The 18,511-nt window shown below is 35.5% G+C and overlaps 1 protein-coding gene across 12 annotated transcripts in view; it reads right to left on the reverse strand.

The window, feature by feature from the left end:
* UNC80 (unc-80 homolog, NALCN channel complex subunit) overlaps window positions 1-18,511 on the reverse strand; it is a 218,240-nt gene that overhangs the window by 20,611 nt on the left and 179,118 nt on the right. For 11 of the 12 annotated variants that reach the window (XM_031958127.1, XM_031958131.1, XM_031958126.1 and 8 more), the window contains 10 exons: window positions 18,257-18,292; window positions 17,702-17,920; window positions 13,449-13,649; window positions 10,724-10,847; window positions 9,651-9,776; window positions 8,288-8,411; window positions 7,232-7,438; window positions 3,548-3,732; window positions 2,309-2,474; window positions 1,215-1,394 (listed from right to left, as the gene is read on the reverse strand). In XM_031958127.1, the coding sequence (XP_031813987.1) occupies window positions 1,215-1,394; window positions 2,309-2,474; window positions 3,548-3,732; window positions 7,232-7,438; window positions 8,288-8,411; window positions 9,651-9,776; window positions 10,724-10,847; window positions 13,449-13,649; window positions 17,702-17,920; window positions 18,257-18,292 (1,568 nt within the window). The remainder of the gene's footprint in view (window positions 1-1,214; window positions 1,395-2,308; window positions 2,475-3,547; window positions 3,733-7,231; window positions 7,439-8,287; window positions 8,412-9,650; window positions 9,777-10,723; window positions 10,848-13,448; window positions 13,650-17,701; window positions 17,921-18,256; window positions 18,293-18,511) is intronic. The other variant, XM_031958129.1, reaches the window with a different exon arrangement.

The raw sequence follows: 18,511 nt of genomic DNA on the forward strand, positions 1-18,511 counted from the left end.
TTACATTGAGTGTCATATAATGGCCTATAATATATCTTTAGGCCTAAGGGAATGATGAAGAAAGTTCAAAAAGGTTTGAGAGAACTAACTGTTAAATTTTCAGCGTGAACTTTTACATTTTGGGCAAAACTACACATCAGACCTTGATTTATTGTTTTGTCCAGATTTTTTTCTTAAGTCTAGATTCTAGGCTTAAGTAAATATTAGAAAAAATGTTAATGATACAGACTAAACTTTAAAGCTTATCATGTATACATTATTTTAGGTCAATTGTTAAATATTTATCTTCATATTTCTGTTTATATCTTACTTATATCATTAAAAAACTTTCCTTTATGATATATCTCATATATCTCAATCTATTTCATTATGTTGGATCTGTGATCCCTAGAGAAGGACACTTTCATACTTCAGGTCCTTGTTTAAGGTACTGTTTCCCACTTTAAGGCTTTACTCCCCTAATTCTTTGCTGGTATCTTATGTCACAACCAGTATTGTTAGCTCCAGTAATTTAGGGATTACTGCCAGTCCCCTGCTTCCATCACCTTGTTTCCTTTGCCTATTTTGGGGTTATTTTGGTGGTTTTGGAAGGGTTCCTGCATTTGAAAATAATAGCTCATATATACAACATTTTATGACTTAAAAAGTTCTTTCCTCATACCATTTGTGAGTTACACAGTATATATGTCAATAATTTTATTTTATATATAAGGAAACCAAGGCTCCTGCAAGTTAATTAAATTGGCCAATCCTATGTGGCTAGTTAGTACAAGGAAGAAGATTCAAACCTAGGGTGCTTGATCCCTAAGTTTAGTGTACTTTCATTGTATTAGTGTCTTAGGAAAGAAAGCGCAATACAAATTGTTTAATTTTGTTATTTTTGTTTTTTGGACAAAATCCTTATGGTTGGTGGAACAGGTTGAATGTGAGCAACACTGCAGTTTGAGACCTATGTGTTATATCTATTTTATATATAGTATCCCTGGACAATTATCATAAAAAAATTGAACTTTAATTATTTGGAACAGCTCAATAATGAAGGGAACAATAGGATTATTACATGTTGATTACTTGTGTTGGAAGAATTATGAAAGTTTTCCTGATGAAACAACAGAAATAAGAGCTGGGAAATATATAAAGGTCAATAATTTCCCTCTTGGCTTTCATTATTTAGCCTGAAAATCCCATTTTCCAAATTTTGCCATGCTGCTTACTTTCTTCATCCTCCTCATCAGTACGACTCAGGGTATCTTGTGAAGCTTGCTGGGAGGGCTCACTGTCTTGCTCCCAAACAGTGCCAGTGCCAGTGTTGGAGCGGGACATGGTAGCCAGGCTCAAGCGGTAAGCAGAGGTAGAGGTGCCCACTGTGCTAATGGATGTCTTCCCTTGGTAGGCTGTGCAAGGATAGCAAATAAATAAAAAAATCATATTTAGAAATGCTCAAGACAAAATAAAGCATAATATAAGCTCCAAAGGTTTTCTCTACTCAAGAGTGTTACTTAGAAAAGGTAAACAATGCATTAAGGTCTGTAAATAGAAAAAAACTAAGTGGGACTGAGTAAGAAAAATATAAGTAGGAAATATGAATGGAAATATGAAGAATAATTAATTTTGGATGAAATATGCTTACAAATGTATGAAGTGAAGTTGATACAGGTTACCTAAAATGTTATCTAGAAAATGCTTTCATATTGCTTTCTTGACAGATTGTATTTCTTTTTCTCTGGTTGATAGATAGGATATTGGTGCAACCAACTCACCAATGTTCATCTTACATTCCTTGACAAAATTTGTGTTTTCCAAAGCATTTCACATTAAAAAAATACAAAATTCAAGAAAAACGTCTACTTTTCCCCCAGAAAATTAATTTTAATATCCCCCAAACCCATGTTGATCTCTTTAATTTTAAAGCAAAGCTCTAAACAGTAAGCAGTAAGGCTATTAAGTCACAAGTCTTGATTAAAATCTTAGTTTTTTTTTTTTCCTTTATCACATTGTTATATTGAGCAAGGAAGGCACAAATGTGTCATTTGCTGACCAAATGTACAGGTAACGGATGTCTCCTATTGGAAAAAATAATGTTTTATATGGGTTTAGTTCTGGGATGGTAAGGATGGAGGGAATTCTTAGAACACTCTAGAGTGAGAAATTTCTTTGTTCTGTTGAAAAGAAATGCCTGATTATAGCATGTTAAAGCATACTGAACCTAAAGAGGCCTTTTAAGATGAATTAGATCATCTAGGTGGAGTGATGTTTTGGAAAGGCCAAAGAATGTCCAAATATAATAGTTCTCATCAAGCATCCGTACCTGACCCGCTGTGTACAGCTTCTTTTAGAATCTTAAGTTCACTGTTGAATTCGGTAATGAGAGAGCTCTTGCACAAGGGCCTAGGAATGAAGCGCCTCTCTAGCTGGTCAGCAATGTGTTGTCGGGCAGACAGCTCCTCATGGTTCTCAGCAGGTTGAGCTAAAAGCTGAAGGGGGAAAAAAGTAACAGGATCTCCTCCATTCCTAATACTGAATGATTGTTTCAGGAAAGTTGTGCATGGGGAGAATGGGGAAATGAGTTATTACTAAGCATTTTCAAGTTATAAATATTTTAAAATAGGGCAATTATGAACTAATACTAGCTCACATTTATATAGCACTTTAAGATTTACAAAACATCTCATCTGGCCCTTACATCAAGCTGTGATGTAGATTGATGTTATTAACCCATTTTATAGTTGAGGAAACTGAAGTTTATAGAGGTTAAATGATGTGGCAGTAGTCACATATATAGTAATACAGGATTTGTATTCAGTTCTTGAGTACAAATCCAATCTTCTATACACTGAGGTCCCTGATTATGTTTCTTCTTTAAAATATTTTGATAACTGTATATTAATGTAATTCATTTCCTTGGTAATTCCATATATTATATTATGTGTTTATAAAACATTATTCAGAAAAATTCAGAAAAAAATTTAGGCTTTTCCAGACTGCCAAAGGGATCCATGAGATAAAAAATGGTTAAGACTCTTTACTAGGGTAGATAAGAGTCTTATCCAAGGAATCACAAGGTCAATTTCCAGTCTCACCCTTATCTCTTGGATGGACATTGCTAGTCATTTAACTTTTCATTTTGTATGTGAGAAAACACAGTCCCAAATCGAGGAAGGAACTTGCTCAAAATGTCAGAGGTAGCAAATGGCATATCTGGGGTTTAACCCTAGGTTCATAACTTTCCTTGGATAGTGCCATTCAGCCCAGGTTTTCCTTTTTGGCATTTGGGATCTGCTGGAGACCTACAGACTCTGGTGATAATGGATAGTTTGTGGAGAAAAGTCAGATCTGTAATTATAATTCCTCAAGTGATTCCTGAGTCTCTATTAGTTGCCCTTTAGGATAGACAGTACAAAACCTCGATTTATTTATAGATCTTTCAACTAATCATTGTAGTAAAAAGTGCAAAAGCTTAGTAACTTTTTTTTTCTGTAGAGATTGAATGGTCTACTGGCAGGCAGTATTTGATAAAATGATCAACTTCAGGAGAAAAAATACTCACCTTACACTGAATAAAGGGCCTCAGAAGAACAAAGATGGGAATCCGAGTTCGAACGATGAAGTCAAGGAAGTCCCACAGAGCCAACCCTCCCACCTTTCTTAGTGCCATCTCTTTGACTTGTAGACTCAGCCAATACCACTGACTGCCAAGCTGTCTCTCAAAGCAAACAAGAATCACCTTCAGAGCTAGAGGTTGGGAAAACCAAAAAAAAAAAAAAAGACATGATTATTTAGTATTGTTATTGGGACAAGAAAGAGATTTTAGCAACCACATTCACTTATCAAAACTTGTGAGTATTTCAACAAAGTCAGAGACTTGAGAGAGATTTTTTTCCTCCATCTTTTACGAGTGATCAAGCCTTTTGTAAATGTAGGAAGCTGCAGAATTCGATTCTAACGTTTGTGCTGACAGCCCAAAGACTCTTCTAGCACACATTTAGTCAAAATTTTGTAAGACCCAGAGGAAAGTAACTTAAGGAAAGAACAGAAGGGAATTTTTCAAAGCATGATTTATAATCTTTTATTATCTGAAATTTGTGGACTAGCTTACAACAAATAGTAGTTTTACTATTGATCTCCAAAGCAAAATGTATGAAATGTATGAATTCTTCCTGGGATCTTATCCAAGGAATCACAAGGTCAATTTCCAGTCTCACCCTTATCTCTTGGATGGACATTGCTAGTCATTTAACTTTTCATTTTGTATGTGAGAAAACATAGTCCCAAATCGAGGAAGGAACTTGCTCAAAATGTCAGAGGTAGCAAATGGCATATCTGGGGTTTAACCCTAGGTTCATAACTTTCCTTGGAAATGGGAATTCTCCCATTTTGAGAAAGCATCCAGACTAGTCATATTTTACTTTCTGGACTATGCCACTTTGTGTCATCTACCTTCTCCATCTGTCCTGAAGCCCTTCTTCCCCCACTGGTGAACTGCTCTCAGGATCTCCATTTCAAGGAAGGGCCCAGACCAACTCTTTGATTCTCTGGGCTTACTACCATGCCTTCTTCCTCTTCTTTTCAGATCCCTTTATGTATTTTCTGTCTTTCCCCACTAGAATGTAAATCCCTTGATGCAAATTAAGACAATTGTGAGATATCATTTTACATCTCTTAGATTGGCTAATACCACAGGAAAAGATAATGACAAATCTTGGAGGGAATGTGGGAAAACTGGGATACTGATACATTGTTGGTGGAGTTGTGAAATGGTCTTACCTTTCTGGAGAGAAATCTGGAACTATGCCCAAAGGGTTATAAAACTATGCATACTTTTTGATCCAGCATTCTCACCAAAGAGATCATAAAAGAGGGAAAAGGACTCACATGTGCAAAAAAAGTTTGTACAAGTCCTTTTTGTAGTGGCAAGGAGCTAGAAATTGAGTGATGCCCTGAGTTAGGGAATGGCTGAATAAGTTATTATATGAATGTAATGGAATATTATTGTTTTATAAGAAATGATGAACAGACTTGTTTCAGAAAAGCCTAGAGAGACTTACATGAACTGATGCTGAGTAAAGTGAGCAGAAACAAGAGAACATTGTACTAGTAACAAGATTATGTGATGATCGACTGTGATGGACTTGGCTCTTTTTAACAATGTGGTGATTCAGGGCAATTCCAGTAGATTTGGGATGCAATCCAGATCCACTGAATGTGGATCAAAGCATAGTATTTTTACCTTTTTTGTTATTATTTTTTTCTTTCTCATGTTTTTTCCTTTTGATCTGATTTTCTCATGCAGCATGACAAATATGGAAATATAGTTTAGGAGAATAGCACATGTTTAACTTATATTGGATTACTTGCTGTCTTGGGGAGGTGAGAAGGAGAAAAATTTGCAATGCAAGGTTTTGTAGAAGTGAATGTTGAAAACTATTTTTACATGTATATGGAAAAATAAAATACGATTAAATAAATAAGTATATGAATGAATTAACAAACAAACAAATAATCAAAAAAAATGTCATTTCCTTGAGGGTAGAGAGTTTTTGTTTATCACGGTGCCTGGAACATAGAAACACTTAATAAAGACTTGATTATTGCTATTTAATAAATCAGTGAAGAAACATTTACTGAGCACCAACTATGTACCAGGCTCTGTATTGTGTTGGGGATATTAAGATCTTTGAGAATTAATTAAAAAAAGATCCTTGAGAAGAGAGGTTTTTCATTTTTTGTTTTTATATCTGTTATCTTGCACATAGTTGGTGCTTAATAAATGGTTATTGATTGGCTGATTGTTACAATGACAAAAATGAAACACTTCCTATACTTGATTCCTTATGGCTTTTACTTAGACAACAACTTTTGAAGTCATCCTTTGCTTTCTATTTCTGAGGCAATCACTTTAGTTAGTTCTGAGATTAGCTTTTATTTAGCCCATCTCTAAATTGAAGTATAGAAAAGACCTCACTTTGATTGTCAAGATAAGCTTTTACTTGTAGTGTTATTTGCAAAAATTGCCACTAAGACAGTGAAATCCCATGTTTACTTCCTTGTTCCCTCTTTTGCCAAATCAGAACCCAATTCACTTAAAAACTGGGGGTTTTTGCCTCCAATTCTAAGTCACATATGAGTCACCATACTGTTTAGTTTTGACTAATTACACTTACCTTCTGCTTAATTGTCAATTACAAATATGTTCTTTTTAAAAAATATTTTTTCCAATTAAAAATAAATATCCTCTTCATTTCCTATTCTTTTTTCACACAGAAATTTCCCCCCCATAGTCTCACCCCCAAATCCTTGCAAGAAACATATCAAAGCAAACCTAACTATTACACTGACCACATTCAAGAAAATATTTGTTTCGATTTTCACCTTGTGTCCATCATCTGAGGATAGCATGGTTTCATCAGGAGTCCATGAGGATGGGTGGCAAATATTTTCTTTCCCCAAGTGTACTCACCACAAATACTCCTTTTACCATTGTAGCCCTGCCAAATCTACTGCTCCGAGCACAAATTTTCTTATCCTTTCTCCAAATTCCCCTATCTCCACCAATTTTTGTCTTAGGAAATGACAAAAGTATTGGGGATGTAATAGCCTTGTCTATTGCATTATATTCTTCTTAAGACTTCTTCTCCCCTGCCATTACTTCCCAACTTCCACTTCTCATTTTTGCTTCCATATATTACTGAGTTATTTAGCCATCACTTTGATCATGGACCTCACTTCATGGGGCCATAATAGTGGCTTTTCACTCTATGTATATTAGTATTAACATTATAGAAAGTAGAGAAGTTGAAAAATAGCATGACATAGGTGGGAGGGCATCAGGCAACTTGGCTTCCTTAAAGGGAAGGGTTGTATTGGACTATAAGGAGACATGGAGTTTGAAGAGGCAGACTGGTCAGCTAATGACAAATCTAATATTCTAGATTATGTTGAGATTTCATATTATTCAAACTATAGCTAACTCTCATTTGTGAGTCATTGCTCAGGCATGGTGAGTAGATGGGTAAGGATTCATTTTAACTGTCTTTCCTACTTTTCTAAATAAAAATTTAAAAACCAAGCAAACTAGCTTTACATCATTGAAGACACTTTCATAGACAGTAAATGAGCCAAAAATATGTTTTAAAAAACTATGCATTTTGGACAAGTTTCATTTTTATTTTTTGTTAGTATTGTTTACCAATGTGCCAACTCTCTTTTTGCTATGGTTAAGATTCTTACTCACCTAAATATGCAGCCTGGCTGGTAGACTCAGCCAGACCTTCTCTGCGCAAATCCTTCCCAGCATCTCCAGGAGTGGAGCAGTGGGCTGGGGAACTCTCAAGCATGAAGTTCTTGCTGCGAGATGTACTAATGATTCGAGGAGGTAGGAGGATGTTGATAACTGTCTGGAGCAGCAGAAGGACCTCAGGCTGCTCTAACCATGGGCTATCTGAAAGGGGCAGAATTTGGGGTGGGAGAGTGGAAAGAAAAGAATCAAAATGCATGCTTCCTCCACCCTTCGTTACATACAGTAAAATTCAGCCCTGTTTCCAATTTCAATTTACAACATCTATAATTGAGGACTTATCCTCCATCTCATAAGGTTCTGAGGCACAGCTTCTCCTATGGACAAAAACAGCGTTATTGGTAGCCCAACATGTTTTTTCATAGCAGAACATGAAAGACTCAGTTGTCTCAGAGAAATTACCTGCGTTCTCCTTTCATATACTCAATGACTGTTTCCCCTACATTGAGATTAATACTTCCCCAATAAGGGTAAATCCCCATAAGAAGTGGAAGGAGGAGAGAGAGAAAAAGAGAAAGAGAGAGAGAGAGAGAGAGAGAGAGAGAGAGAGAGAGAGAGAGAGAGAGAGAGAGAGAGAGAATGCAAAATGATTATGTGACAATTGCCAGGTTTGAAATCAACTCCTTCATAGTAAAAACATCAATTCTGTCTCTTCCCCAGAAAAACCTCACCCTCCAAATGCCTTTCCCATATTGATACAAATCTTCAGTCAATGCTAGTTAAGTTTAACCATATCCTCCCGACTTTTTGATGTACTGAAACATTTCCAAAGGAAAAAATCTCATCCAAAAAATGAAGTGGAGAAACTGTTGTTCCATATTGACTCTACTGAAAAGAAAGGAAATACTTTCTAAAGTATCTTTGGTTAAATCCCTCAGGCAACCTCCAGTGAAAGCCTTAGAAGAAACACATTGGTCATTTAGAAAGACAACACCAATTACAACAATAAAAACAACAACAACAATGTATTTCCTTTCATTAAATTAATCAGACCTTTGCTTCCAGATCCTACTGTGAGCACAAATGGGATGAGCAGATTTAAAAGCATCCCTTCCCTTCTCTCCTGATTGGTGAATGGGGAGATCACATGGCTTAAGGGGAAATCTTCTTTTAAAGCCTGTGCAGTAATAATAAAAAGAAAGAGATATTAATTGACTTCCACCCCCTCTTTTTCACAATACAACATAGGCGGTGATTTCCCTTTTGCTCCTGTAAATTATGAGTATGGTTGTTGTCTATGCAGACACTGGATTCACTCAAAATTGAAATCTGACCATGCACTTGCAAGAATAAGTGTTAATATGATTAAAAAGAGAGTGGCAAGGAATACAACTTTGGAAATGGCGTGGAAAACAATATTCATGGAAATTAAATTAATTTCCCCCTTACTTTTCCCTCTCTCCCAACCAATGTCCTCTATTTTAGAGGTAAATAAAGAGGAAGAGAATGAAAACTTGCCACTTGAGAGTCATTCAGTCTGGTCTGACTAAAAAGTCCTCTTACCCCTGAGCAGGGCACTCTTCAAGTCAGAAAGAGCTAAGCAACATGGGAAGAAATAGATAATATCTTTACACTGGTAATTGAAATCACATCATTTTAAGAAAATCTATCCTATTCTAAGTGACAATCACAGTTTTGTGTTTAAACTCTTCTCTACAGTTTATACATGATCTGGGTGACTATTCTAAGCTGTTGGTCGCTGGTTGAAGGATAGACCAGTTACCCACTTCACATTGGTTCATCAGCTATTGGTTGTGCACTTCTTTGGGACACAGTATTTTTTTTTTTTTTTTGATGACTTTGAGCTCTCTGTAACTGAATGAAATGCAGACAAGCTGAAGACCTTGCCATTCTGGCAGAGATGAAATAAATAAGGATAAAAATCCCAATCACACACAGATACTCAACTGACAAAATAAAGAAAATTAAAATATTCAAAGTCTGTGATCATCTCAAAAAGATTTATTTTGTAATTATCTTTGATTCTTTTTGTCAGACTTTAAATATTTAGTGCAGCAATGGACTTTAAAAAAAACAAAAAGCAAATATTGTGAGGTGATTATCTGTGAGTGATATTTTCTTTTTCTGTGACGTCTATATATTGGAAAGGATTTCTGTAGTGTTTGCAGGTCCAAATGATTCTGCTGTTTTTGTTTCTTCGGAAGAATGAAAGAAATACAAGTGAGGGCTAAGCTTAGGGCTGATGCTTTAAGCTTACGTAAGGAGGGTAGTGTTTAAATAATGTATTTTTTTCCACAGATTTTGCCCAGCCTTTGCAGCAAAAAAAGAGAGCACCCATGGTCTGGTGCCTCAACTAAAAAATTAATGAGCCTGACAACAGGCCAGGCAGTCACACCTGTATCTGCAATGCTACAAGCCGGACAACAGCTGTGCTGAAGGGCAGAGGTGGTGAGAGATAAGGGCTGAGATGAAGAAGGGGTAATCCATCAGCAACACTGGAAGGTCCCACTACTCCCATCACCTGAAATACAAACAGAGCACATGACCAGCCTTGACAAATGCATTTTTCATGCAGTTACAATTGAAGGGTTAAATTCATTGGAAAAATATAATTACAAGGTTGGACATTTTGCTTTTAATATTTTCTCTTGCTTTCTTCCTATGGTGTGTAATATCTGGAGTCTGGTCCATTTATTCCATTCAGTCGCATCCTGAGTATTGTACAATGTTTAGATCCGACTAAATATACAATGAGATATGAACTGTAAAACTATCTCATTATTCATAATGAGGAGATTGAACATACTTACTCCTTCATTAAAAGCTATTCAAAATATATTTTGTGGTGAATGTGCTGATGACGATGATAATGGCAACTGATCTATTTGCATCAGGCATTCCAGTGATACAGAATTGATTACTCTACAAATTAAGCAATAAGCTAATTTAATGTGCTTTTATCTAATGAAATGCTCTAATATGGCATCTACACATTGCACAAAACCTCAGGACCAGACTCTGGATATTATTTAAATGGTAGATTAATTGGTTTCATTCATATATATCTTAGCCTGGCCAACTCATAGTGCCATTTTGTACTTTTCTCCCCAAAAGTATTTCTCTGGGGATTTGAAGTATCCCTTCTGATCCTAATATTAGCCAGTTGTGCGGTCTCCACCACCCCACTCTCCAACTCGCAGCCCTCAACTCTCAGCTCAATGTACCGAGGCAGAAGTTCAAAGTAGTGCGTGGGAAGCAACATACCTGAAACCCATTACCATAGGGATCAGTCCCAGCATCTCCCCATGCACTACTTTGAAAATGGACCTCATCATTTACAGTGTCACCTGAGCTTACATGGATGGGCAGGGGTGGGCAAAGTGATTGATCTGTAATCTTCAGTCCAAAGAAGTCAATAGCAGAGTGAAGTTTAGTAAAGTTTCATAAGATTGCCACTTGGCTACTCACCAGATTGACACAGACATTGATCAGAGACCTAAGGTGAGGCAGGAAGGATATGATTGGCTGCCTCTGAAGTGTCAAACAAACCCCTTCAATCAAATTGCTGGCAGGCTCCCACTCAACCTGTCGCCTGGAATACAACAGTAGGTGCCATTAGCTGCTTGTTCTTCTTTTTAAGAGCTTGGAGACAAGGTGAATGTGACATAGTGGATCTGACGGGAGGAGGAGACATTTTTAGACAGGATGGGTGTCTGAGACAACAAAGTGCATCACACGGGATGGATTTTACCCATGTTGTTCCAAAAGTACAGAGCACACTGGGAGGGAAAGAAGATATTGGAAACGTAGCAGAGGCACTCCTGCCTCACTTGACTAAAGACACAAAATCTATTGAAGAAAAAACAAAGATGATGAATGGGTTTCATATTAAGTTCTTACTATTTTGTTCTGAAAGAGGGTCCTAAGAATGTCATCATGGAGAATCCATCATAGAGTGAATCATTGTAGGGGAACCATCTGAATGTATGTTATATTTCTGAACTAGTCTTGTCAGATGGTATGTGGATAGATGCCAATAATACACCAGGGGATTGTGTATTGGGCATACATTAGCTCCTGCTATAATGAAGATCATATTCAAAGGCAGCTAATTTGAAAACTATTCTTTTTTGGCCTTCCTAAAAATAATTTTGGGGAAGATGGGGGTTGCTTAGACTGAATGGGAAGGTGTCAGTTGCACAAAATGACTTCTTCATGCAGGTTTTTTGGGTTTGTTTGGTTTTGTTAAGCCTAATCTTCACGGTGCCCCAGAAATGAGAATTTAGTCTTTTTATTTTTTACTTTGACACTAGTAAAATAAATGGATTTTGGCTTTGCTAAAGCCAACATCAGTTTCAGAGGTTTCCATGAAGTGGGGTTACATGACCTGTCTTTTCGTCTTTAAATAATCAGAGCATCATTTGGCTGCCTGACTTGAATGGAAATGTCTACTGACGTCTGTGAAAGCCGAAGCATTCTAGGGACTCACAAAACCAACACAGTCAATTTCTTCTCTTACAAGTCCTGGGGTGAAGCTGAGACAACAGTGGGTTAATAGAACCCATAGAGGGGAAAAAACCCAGGAAGTGATTTAAGAATTGGTATTATTGGTTTTATGAAACAAACCAATTCTACTCTAGCTACTCCAATAAGTAAGGTGTGAGGATCAAAAAGGTGAGATGGGAGGGGGGGTATAGTAGGTAAAGAAAATGTAGAAATTGATATTACCAACAAAGACTAGGAAAAGTTTTTGGTATTTTCTTTTGAAAATGCAGAACACCCTAAGATTTCCCTAAATAAAGGAGTGACTCAGCTTGAATTGGAGTAATTCCCGAGAATGGGAGGAATGTGAAAAAAAAATCACTAAATTTTGAGCAAGATTTTGATTAATTGGAAAGGAGGAGAAATGCATCCATTAAATTAAATTAAATTAATTTTCCACATCAGCAGGATGATTTCCATGCTAATCATAGCCCTGATTTGCCAGACCTGATTGAAGCATTGCTTGATTAAATGAACTCTCAGCACTTGAGGGCATAGGATTATTCAGAAGAATTTGATTTCCAGTTGGTTTGGTAGCAGACACATTAATTCCACAAAAGGAACTAATTTTTCAAAGGACAAAGTATTTGCTACCATTTCTAAGGGGGAAACTGTCTTCATGTATTATTTTACAAGCTTATAACTGCACTAAGACTTTTGGGACACTTTATACTATCATTTAGTATAACACGTTCAATACTTTCACTAAATTTGCTTGGAGAGTTCTTATAAAGATCAAATATACCTTACTATTGGAAGTGATCTTTCCAATGTGCAATGATCCTTTCTTATCTGATCTCATGGAACTTTATCCTTATTTGTATCACAGTTGATTTTTTTTTTTTGTATTATACTTAGTATTCATATTAAACTAATATGTAGGGCAGTGTAGTGAATGAGAGAGAAAGATGACCTTGGAGTCAAAATGATTTGAGTTCAAGCTCTGTCTCTGAGTTATCCTGCCTATGTGACTCTGGGAAAATCATTTAAATTCTCAGAACCTCAGGTAACTCCTAAGATCATAAATTGCTCAGGAGATGCTGAGCTGCTTCGGAAGAGTGAGTTTTCACACTGGAAGTTCCCAGTGAATCATTCCCTTTTAACCCCCTGTTGCCAAATGGTCTCACCATTCCAATTAGGCTGGAAGTTCCTTAAAGGAAGATATTATTTCTCATTGATCTCTATGCCTTCTTCAGTACCTAACAAAGGTCTACACAGAACAGGTGTTTAAGAATGTCTATTGTTATCAAAATTGAACTGGCACATGAAGGGTTGTAATTTTAGATTAGCTTCATTAAGATGGTTAAAGGTACACATATTCAATATAGGATTTAGTAGTTTAATTTTGTATATAGTGCACTTCATTTCTCTAAAATTTGCTTTCTTCGTACTAATAATATGTAAAGAAAGTAGATTTCAAGATTACCACTTTTGCTTCTTTAAGAAATTTCTCCCCCATCACTGCAACTGAGAACCTGTCACTAAGGCAATTGTAGAAATAACAGCATATGATAAAAGACTAGCAGTATTACATTTGACCGATTGTTTCAATACAGCGCAGTACATCAACATCAATAAAATGACATGGCTGAACATCAATGCTTGTAACAAGAGACAGACTTAAATATTTGTTTCCATTGTACCTGCTCACCTCAAAGTAGGCATCTTGTGAATTTTATTAAACATACGATCCAATCTCTTTAAGATGAGGATAAGAGCAGGTCTCACTGCTTCAGCAGTCCAATCAGTGATTGGCAGCATCTCCATAATATATCGTCGGAGCCCACGGCTTTCCATTGTCTGGGTGTCATAAGGTGCCAGCTTCAGAAGGGAATGTGCAATTTCTGCCAACCTAAAATTATTGCCCATTAAGAAGAAGCATGGGACTCCACAATGTTTTTCTCTATAGAGCAGCATGAAAACTGCCCACTTTTCAGGAACACTCACTTTTTTCATGAGTGGTCTAAATGAACTAACGATATCCCATCTTATACTCTCAATTTGTAGGATTGTGCATTTTCAGTTTTTCTAGAGTTTTCCAATAATCAGGAACATAATATACATATGATCATAACTCTAAGAATATATAGGCATGTATATATAAATATGTACAAAAATTCATATTCATGTTCTCGTATAACATTGCTTTTCATTAGGCAAAAAATCATGTTCAAAGAATAAACATACATAATTTAATATATAGCAAATTCTTATTTTCCAAAGTGATTGGCAATTTGCTTTCTGGGTAATTCAGCATTCTGATTAGTATGAATGAATTATTAAATTTATAAAATCTGAATTGAATGAAAAATATAAGATGAAACTATAGCTGAACATTACTGATTTTTTTTTTTTGTTCTTGTTAGCCCAAAGTCCATAGTAGGATTTCATAGTGTTACTGATGTAGTGGTAATACTTTTTATTGCCAAACCAAGACTAAGTTGTTTGGCATTCAAGACTTTCCCTAGGGTGGCTCCAACATACATTTGTAGCCTTATCTTCTCCTTTTCCTGTTGATATTATTCTAATGATTCTGTCATAAACTATTTCTCAATGTCTGAACTCATATCACTTTTTAAAAAACTGTCTCTGGAATATATTCTACTTTCCTCACTTTTTTCATCTATGTCTGTTGAAGTCCTTTCAAAGACCAGCTGAGGGTCATGTCCATGAAGCTTTTCTTAATTCCAGACAGCAGGAAAATATTTTCCCTCGATGTATCTGTTAAAAGCACCTTTTCTTGGGGGAGGGGAGACTGGAAATCATATTATCATATTAAATAAATTTATTTAATTATCATATTAAATAAATATTTATTTAGTATTATAATATTCTATCTTATATTATAGAGTTGTTGCACATTTCTCTCCTGGTAGATTGTATGCTTCTTGAGAGTAGGAACTGTATTTTACTCATCCCTGAACTCATCACAGTTCATAGTTGTTGAATAATTATAGTTGATATTAGTCATAGATGGAGTAGGCAGTCACCAACATAATATGAACTGAGAACTGCCTTGTGGTTTTTTTTTTTACCTTAATTCCTCATTCTTCAATATTTTTCTTACAAGTTATCAGATAATAGTATTCTAGAGTTGAAAATAGTGTCAGGGACCAGTTGGTCAAACCTTTAGGTGAGAGATTTGAGTCTCTCTAGCATCTACCTGATAAATGGTCATCCTAAAATTCCTCAAAGACTTTTTACTGTGAGTGAACATGCATGATATCTAAAATTTCTACATATCTAATATTTTTGAGTTACTAAAGACCTCTTTTGTACATATTATCACTATTAGACATAAATAGTATGTGTGACTCGCTAAGAAATTTTTTCCTTGATAAATGATGAATGGGACAGACAAATTTTGATTAGGAAGGTGACCAGGAAAGGATCAAAGCTGTATGGGAGGAGTCATATACATGGAATGTGATCATGGAAAAACCTAGATGATTAGGTAGGAGTTGAAGGAGTAAGGTTGAGACTGGGCTTGAAAGAAAGAAAGGTCAAGAAGGAAAGAATGGCAAAGGCAAATCTTTCTTAATCTACAATTTTGCTGAGGCCAAGCTGTGAGTAATGATCCCTGGAAGTCACTTTTAAAATAAATAAATATTTTTCTGTATATTTGAACAATAATGATTACTTATAAAAAAGTAATATGCACAAAATTCTAATTATTTAAACTTTTTGACAAGTTTGCAATACTTTTTTTCTCCACAGAAAAAAACAAAATTATTCATTGAGAAAAGAAGTATCTACTCTCATTACTATCTAAGAATGAAGCCTAGAACATTCAAAAACAAACAAAAAACCTATAAGGAAACAGAATATAGCAGTGAAAGAAAGCTCTCTGAATATCTATTTGATTTTCTTTTCACTAGGATCACTGCCTTTTTTTTTTTTTTCAGGCCTTAGGCATGTTTCAAGACATAATATATTTTGAATTTCAAACCAAATAACTAATTTTCATATCAGAATGGTGTATGTCTTTAAGTTTAAATGATATAGAAGGTATTAGGCCTTAGATGCATGGACATGGATGAGAAGACATGTAATCTATCCCCATTCAGGACACAGGGAATTTTATTTCTGATTGAAAATTTCAGTGTCTGAAAATTCTATTGCTTTTTGAAGTATTGCCTTAATTATATTGGATAAGTTCCTTTAGAACAGAGACCATGCCTAATGGGACACGTGCCCCAGTTGTAGATGTTAATGGAAAGAATATCATATTTGTAGTCAATATGACCTGACTTCCAACCTCATCTCTGCTACTGATGGATGACCTATGTAATTTTGGCCAAAGTGCTTCTCTGGGATTTGCTTTCTCCTCTGCATTATGAGAAGACTGGAATATATGATCTCAAAGATCTCTTTTGACTCTAACTCTAGTGTTCTACATTGTGTGGAAACGTGAATACTCATTGACCTAATAGATTCACATCATATATTTTCACTCCGTTTAGGCTACCATCGATCCACTAAGCATTTTTTTTAAAGTAACAGCAAATTCCTTAAAAAGCTGGCTCAAATTAAGCCGCCATATAACCCACATCCACTTCTGATATAATATTATCGTTCAGCTAAATCATCTTACACTATTCCTAAGAGTTATATTTCATTGTGCTCTCATATGATTTCTCTTGTCCTTCCCCCAGTTCTTTATAACTTTCTTCTACTTTAGATTGCCACAAAATGGTTATTTAGAGATACTGATGTCACAAAAGTCTCCTTCTCTAGCCTACCAAAGCTGAATCGTGATAAGCTTAGTTTTAACGAATTATAGGATCTCAATATAAGAATCCTTGCTTGGCTGTTTAATATTAAATATGACTCATTTCGATATTATAGATGGAACTGGAACAATTACATGTATTTATATAGGAAATCTAAATTTCAATACTCATGAATTCTTATTTTAAGCCTCATAATCTCTCTTCTTTTGCTCCAGTCACTCTGCACTTCTGTCTTTGTGACATTCACAATTCTAGAATATCAATGAAAGAGATTCAAAACAATTAGATCTACTGTAAAGTACATTTATAAATGTAGTGATGAATAATTTTTTTTGAATTAACAAGTTTATTTTTTCAAACTATTTTCACATGTGCCATGTGAATTAAAGAATTTTCACATTCTTTAATGTGCCGTAATGAATTAGTCTGGAGCCACTAAAACCTATGTAGTAATTGTTATATTCCATATTTTCAGAAGACATTGAGAATTAAAGTTTGGTCATTAATATAGTTTTGATGATTTTTATAAACAATAAAATTTTGATTTTATATATATATGTATATAAGTAAAAGTAGATTAGGCAAATACCAAAGCAATGATAATCAAATATATATATATATATATATATATAAACTTTATATATATTTTTAAATTTTAAATATATATATACACACACACACATATATATATAAATATATTTGATTATCATTGCTTTGGTATTTGCCTGATCTACTTTTCAAAAAGCTCATAGTGGATAGTAAGGATTACATTTTTGTAATTCTTAAAATACCTTAAAAATAATTCATATTTCCTTTTGAACATCTCACTTTCATATCCTTCAGGGCACTGACTATGATGTGATTGTGAAATCTAAAAAAAATTATCGGTTTTTGCACTTTCCTTTTCCATATTCATTGATAAAAAATATGGGTCTTGATTGTCTGTCTGTCCCCAGCTCATATGTTGTTTTCCCAATGCAAGAATCTTCCCATATTGCTGGGATAAAGCATAATTTCATAAAAAGTTTAGCAAGAGAACCAGTGTCTCAAACAATAAGATTTTCCCATCAAATCTTCTCATGAAAGACAATAAATCATATTTTTACTTCACTCTGAAATTTCACATACCCAACCCCTAGACCCACAGCTTACTTGACAGTAAGGATAGTACCTCATATGAGATTTAACATCTAGCAGCTCCAAGGCAGTGACCCGAGGCTCGCCTGCCAAGTTCTGTAAGATCTTTAATCTTGGTCCACAGTGTTTATAGAACTCAGTGCAAATATTTAGTAGGGATTCTCTAGGTCTCCGGAACTCCTCTCTAGCAATTCGTTCATCCAGCTCCTCTCGGGGAAGACCCTGACCTTCCTCCAACAAGTGTAGGTTTTCCCTGGGGAATAATAAGAATTTTAAAAAAGGTTGGCAGAGTGGGATGAACTTTGTGGGTCAGGCAGCTGCAAGAACCCCTCCTGCTGAACTCCCACATCCGAGAGAATAATTGTAAAGCGATAACTTTTCTGCAAGAGCAAAATAAGTGAGAAAGCTTAGGGGATGAGGGTCACTCCAACCCAAGAAGTTCTGTTAGTCTTCCTTGCTTAGACACCTTCCATGGGCTTAACCAGAAAAGGTGTTACCTTGCCTCAATTATCCGTTGTCCTGCAATATAGTTCTGAGTTCATCCTGTGATGGCAGAGAGAGGTGAGATAGGACACAAGTCTTACTGTACCTGATAAAGTGTAGCTTTGCTCCTTGCTCCTGGTACCTGCCAAGTGAAAAATGTAGCCTGAATCATTATTGGAACAACATGCAGCAGCTTAGAATTTCATCAGTGAACACACCTCTTTCAAGACACATAATGACACATGTAGTAAACCTAAGTAAGGTTAAAACTACCTCATTTGGGGACTATAGATGATAACTACAACAATATCTGTCTATTTTATTAGATCTGCACATTCTGAAAATAACTAGGTATAGGAAA

Source organism: Sarcophilus harrisii, chromosome 3 (genome assembly GCF_902635505.1).
Source record: "Sarcophilus harrisii chromosome 3, mSarHar1.11, whole genome shotgun sequence".
NCBI lineage: Eukaryota > Metazoa > Chordata > Mammalia > Dasyuromorphia > Dasyuridae > Sarcophilus > Sarcophilus harrisii.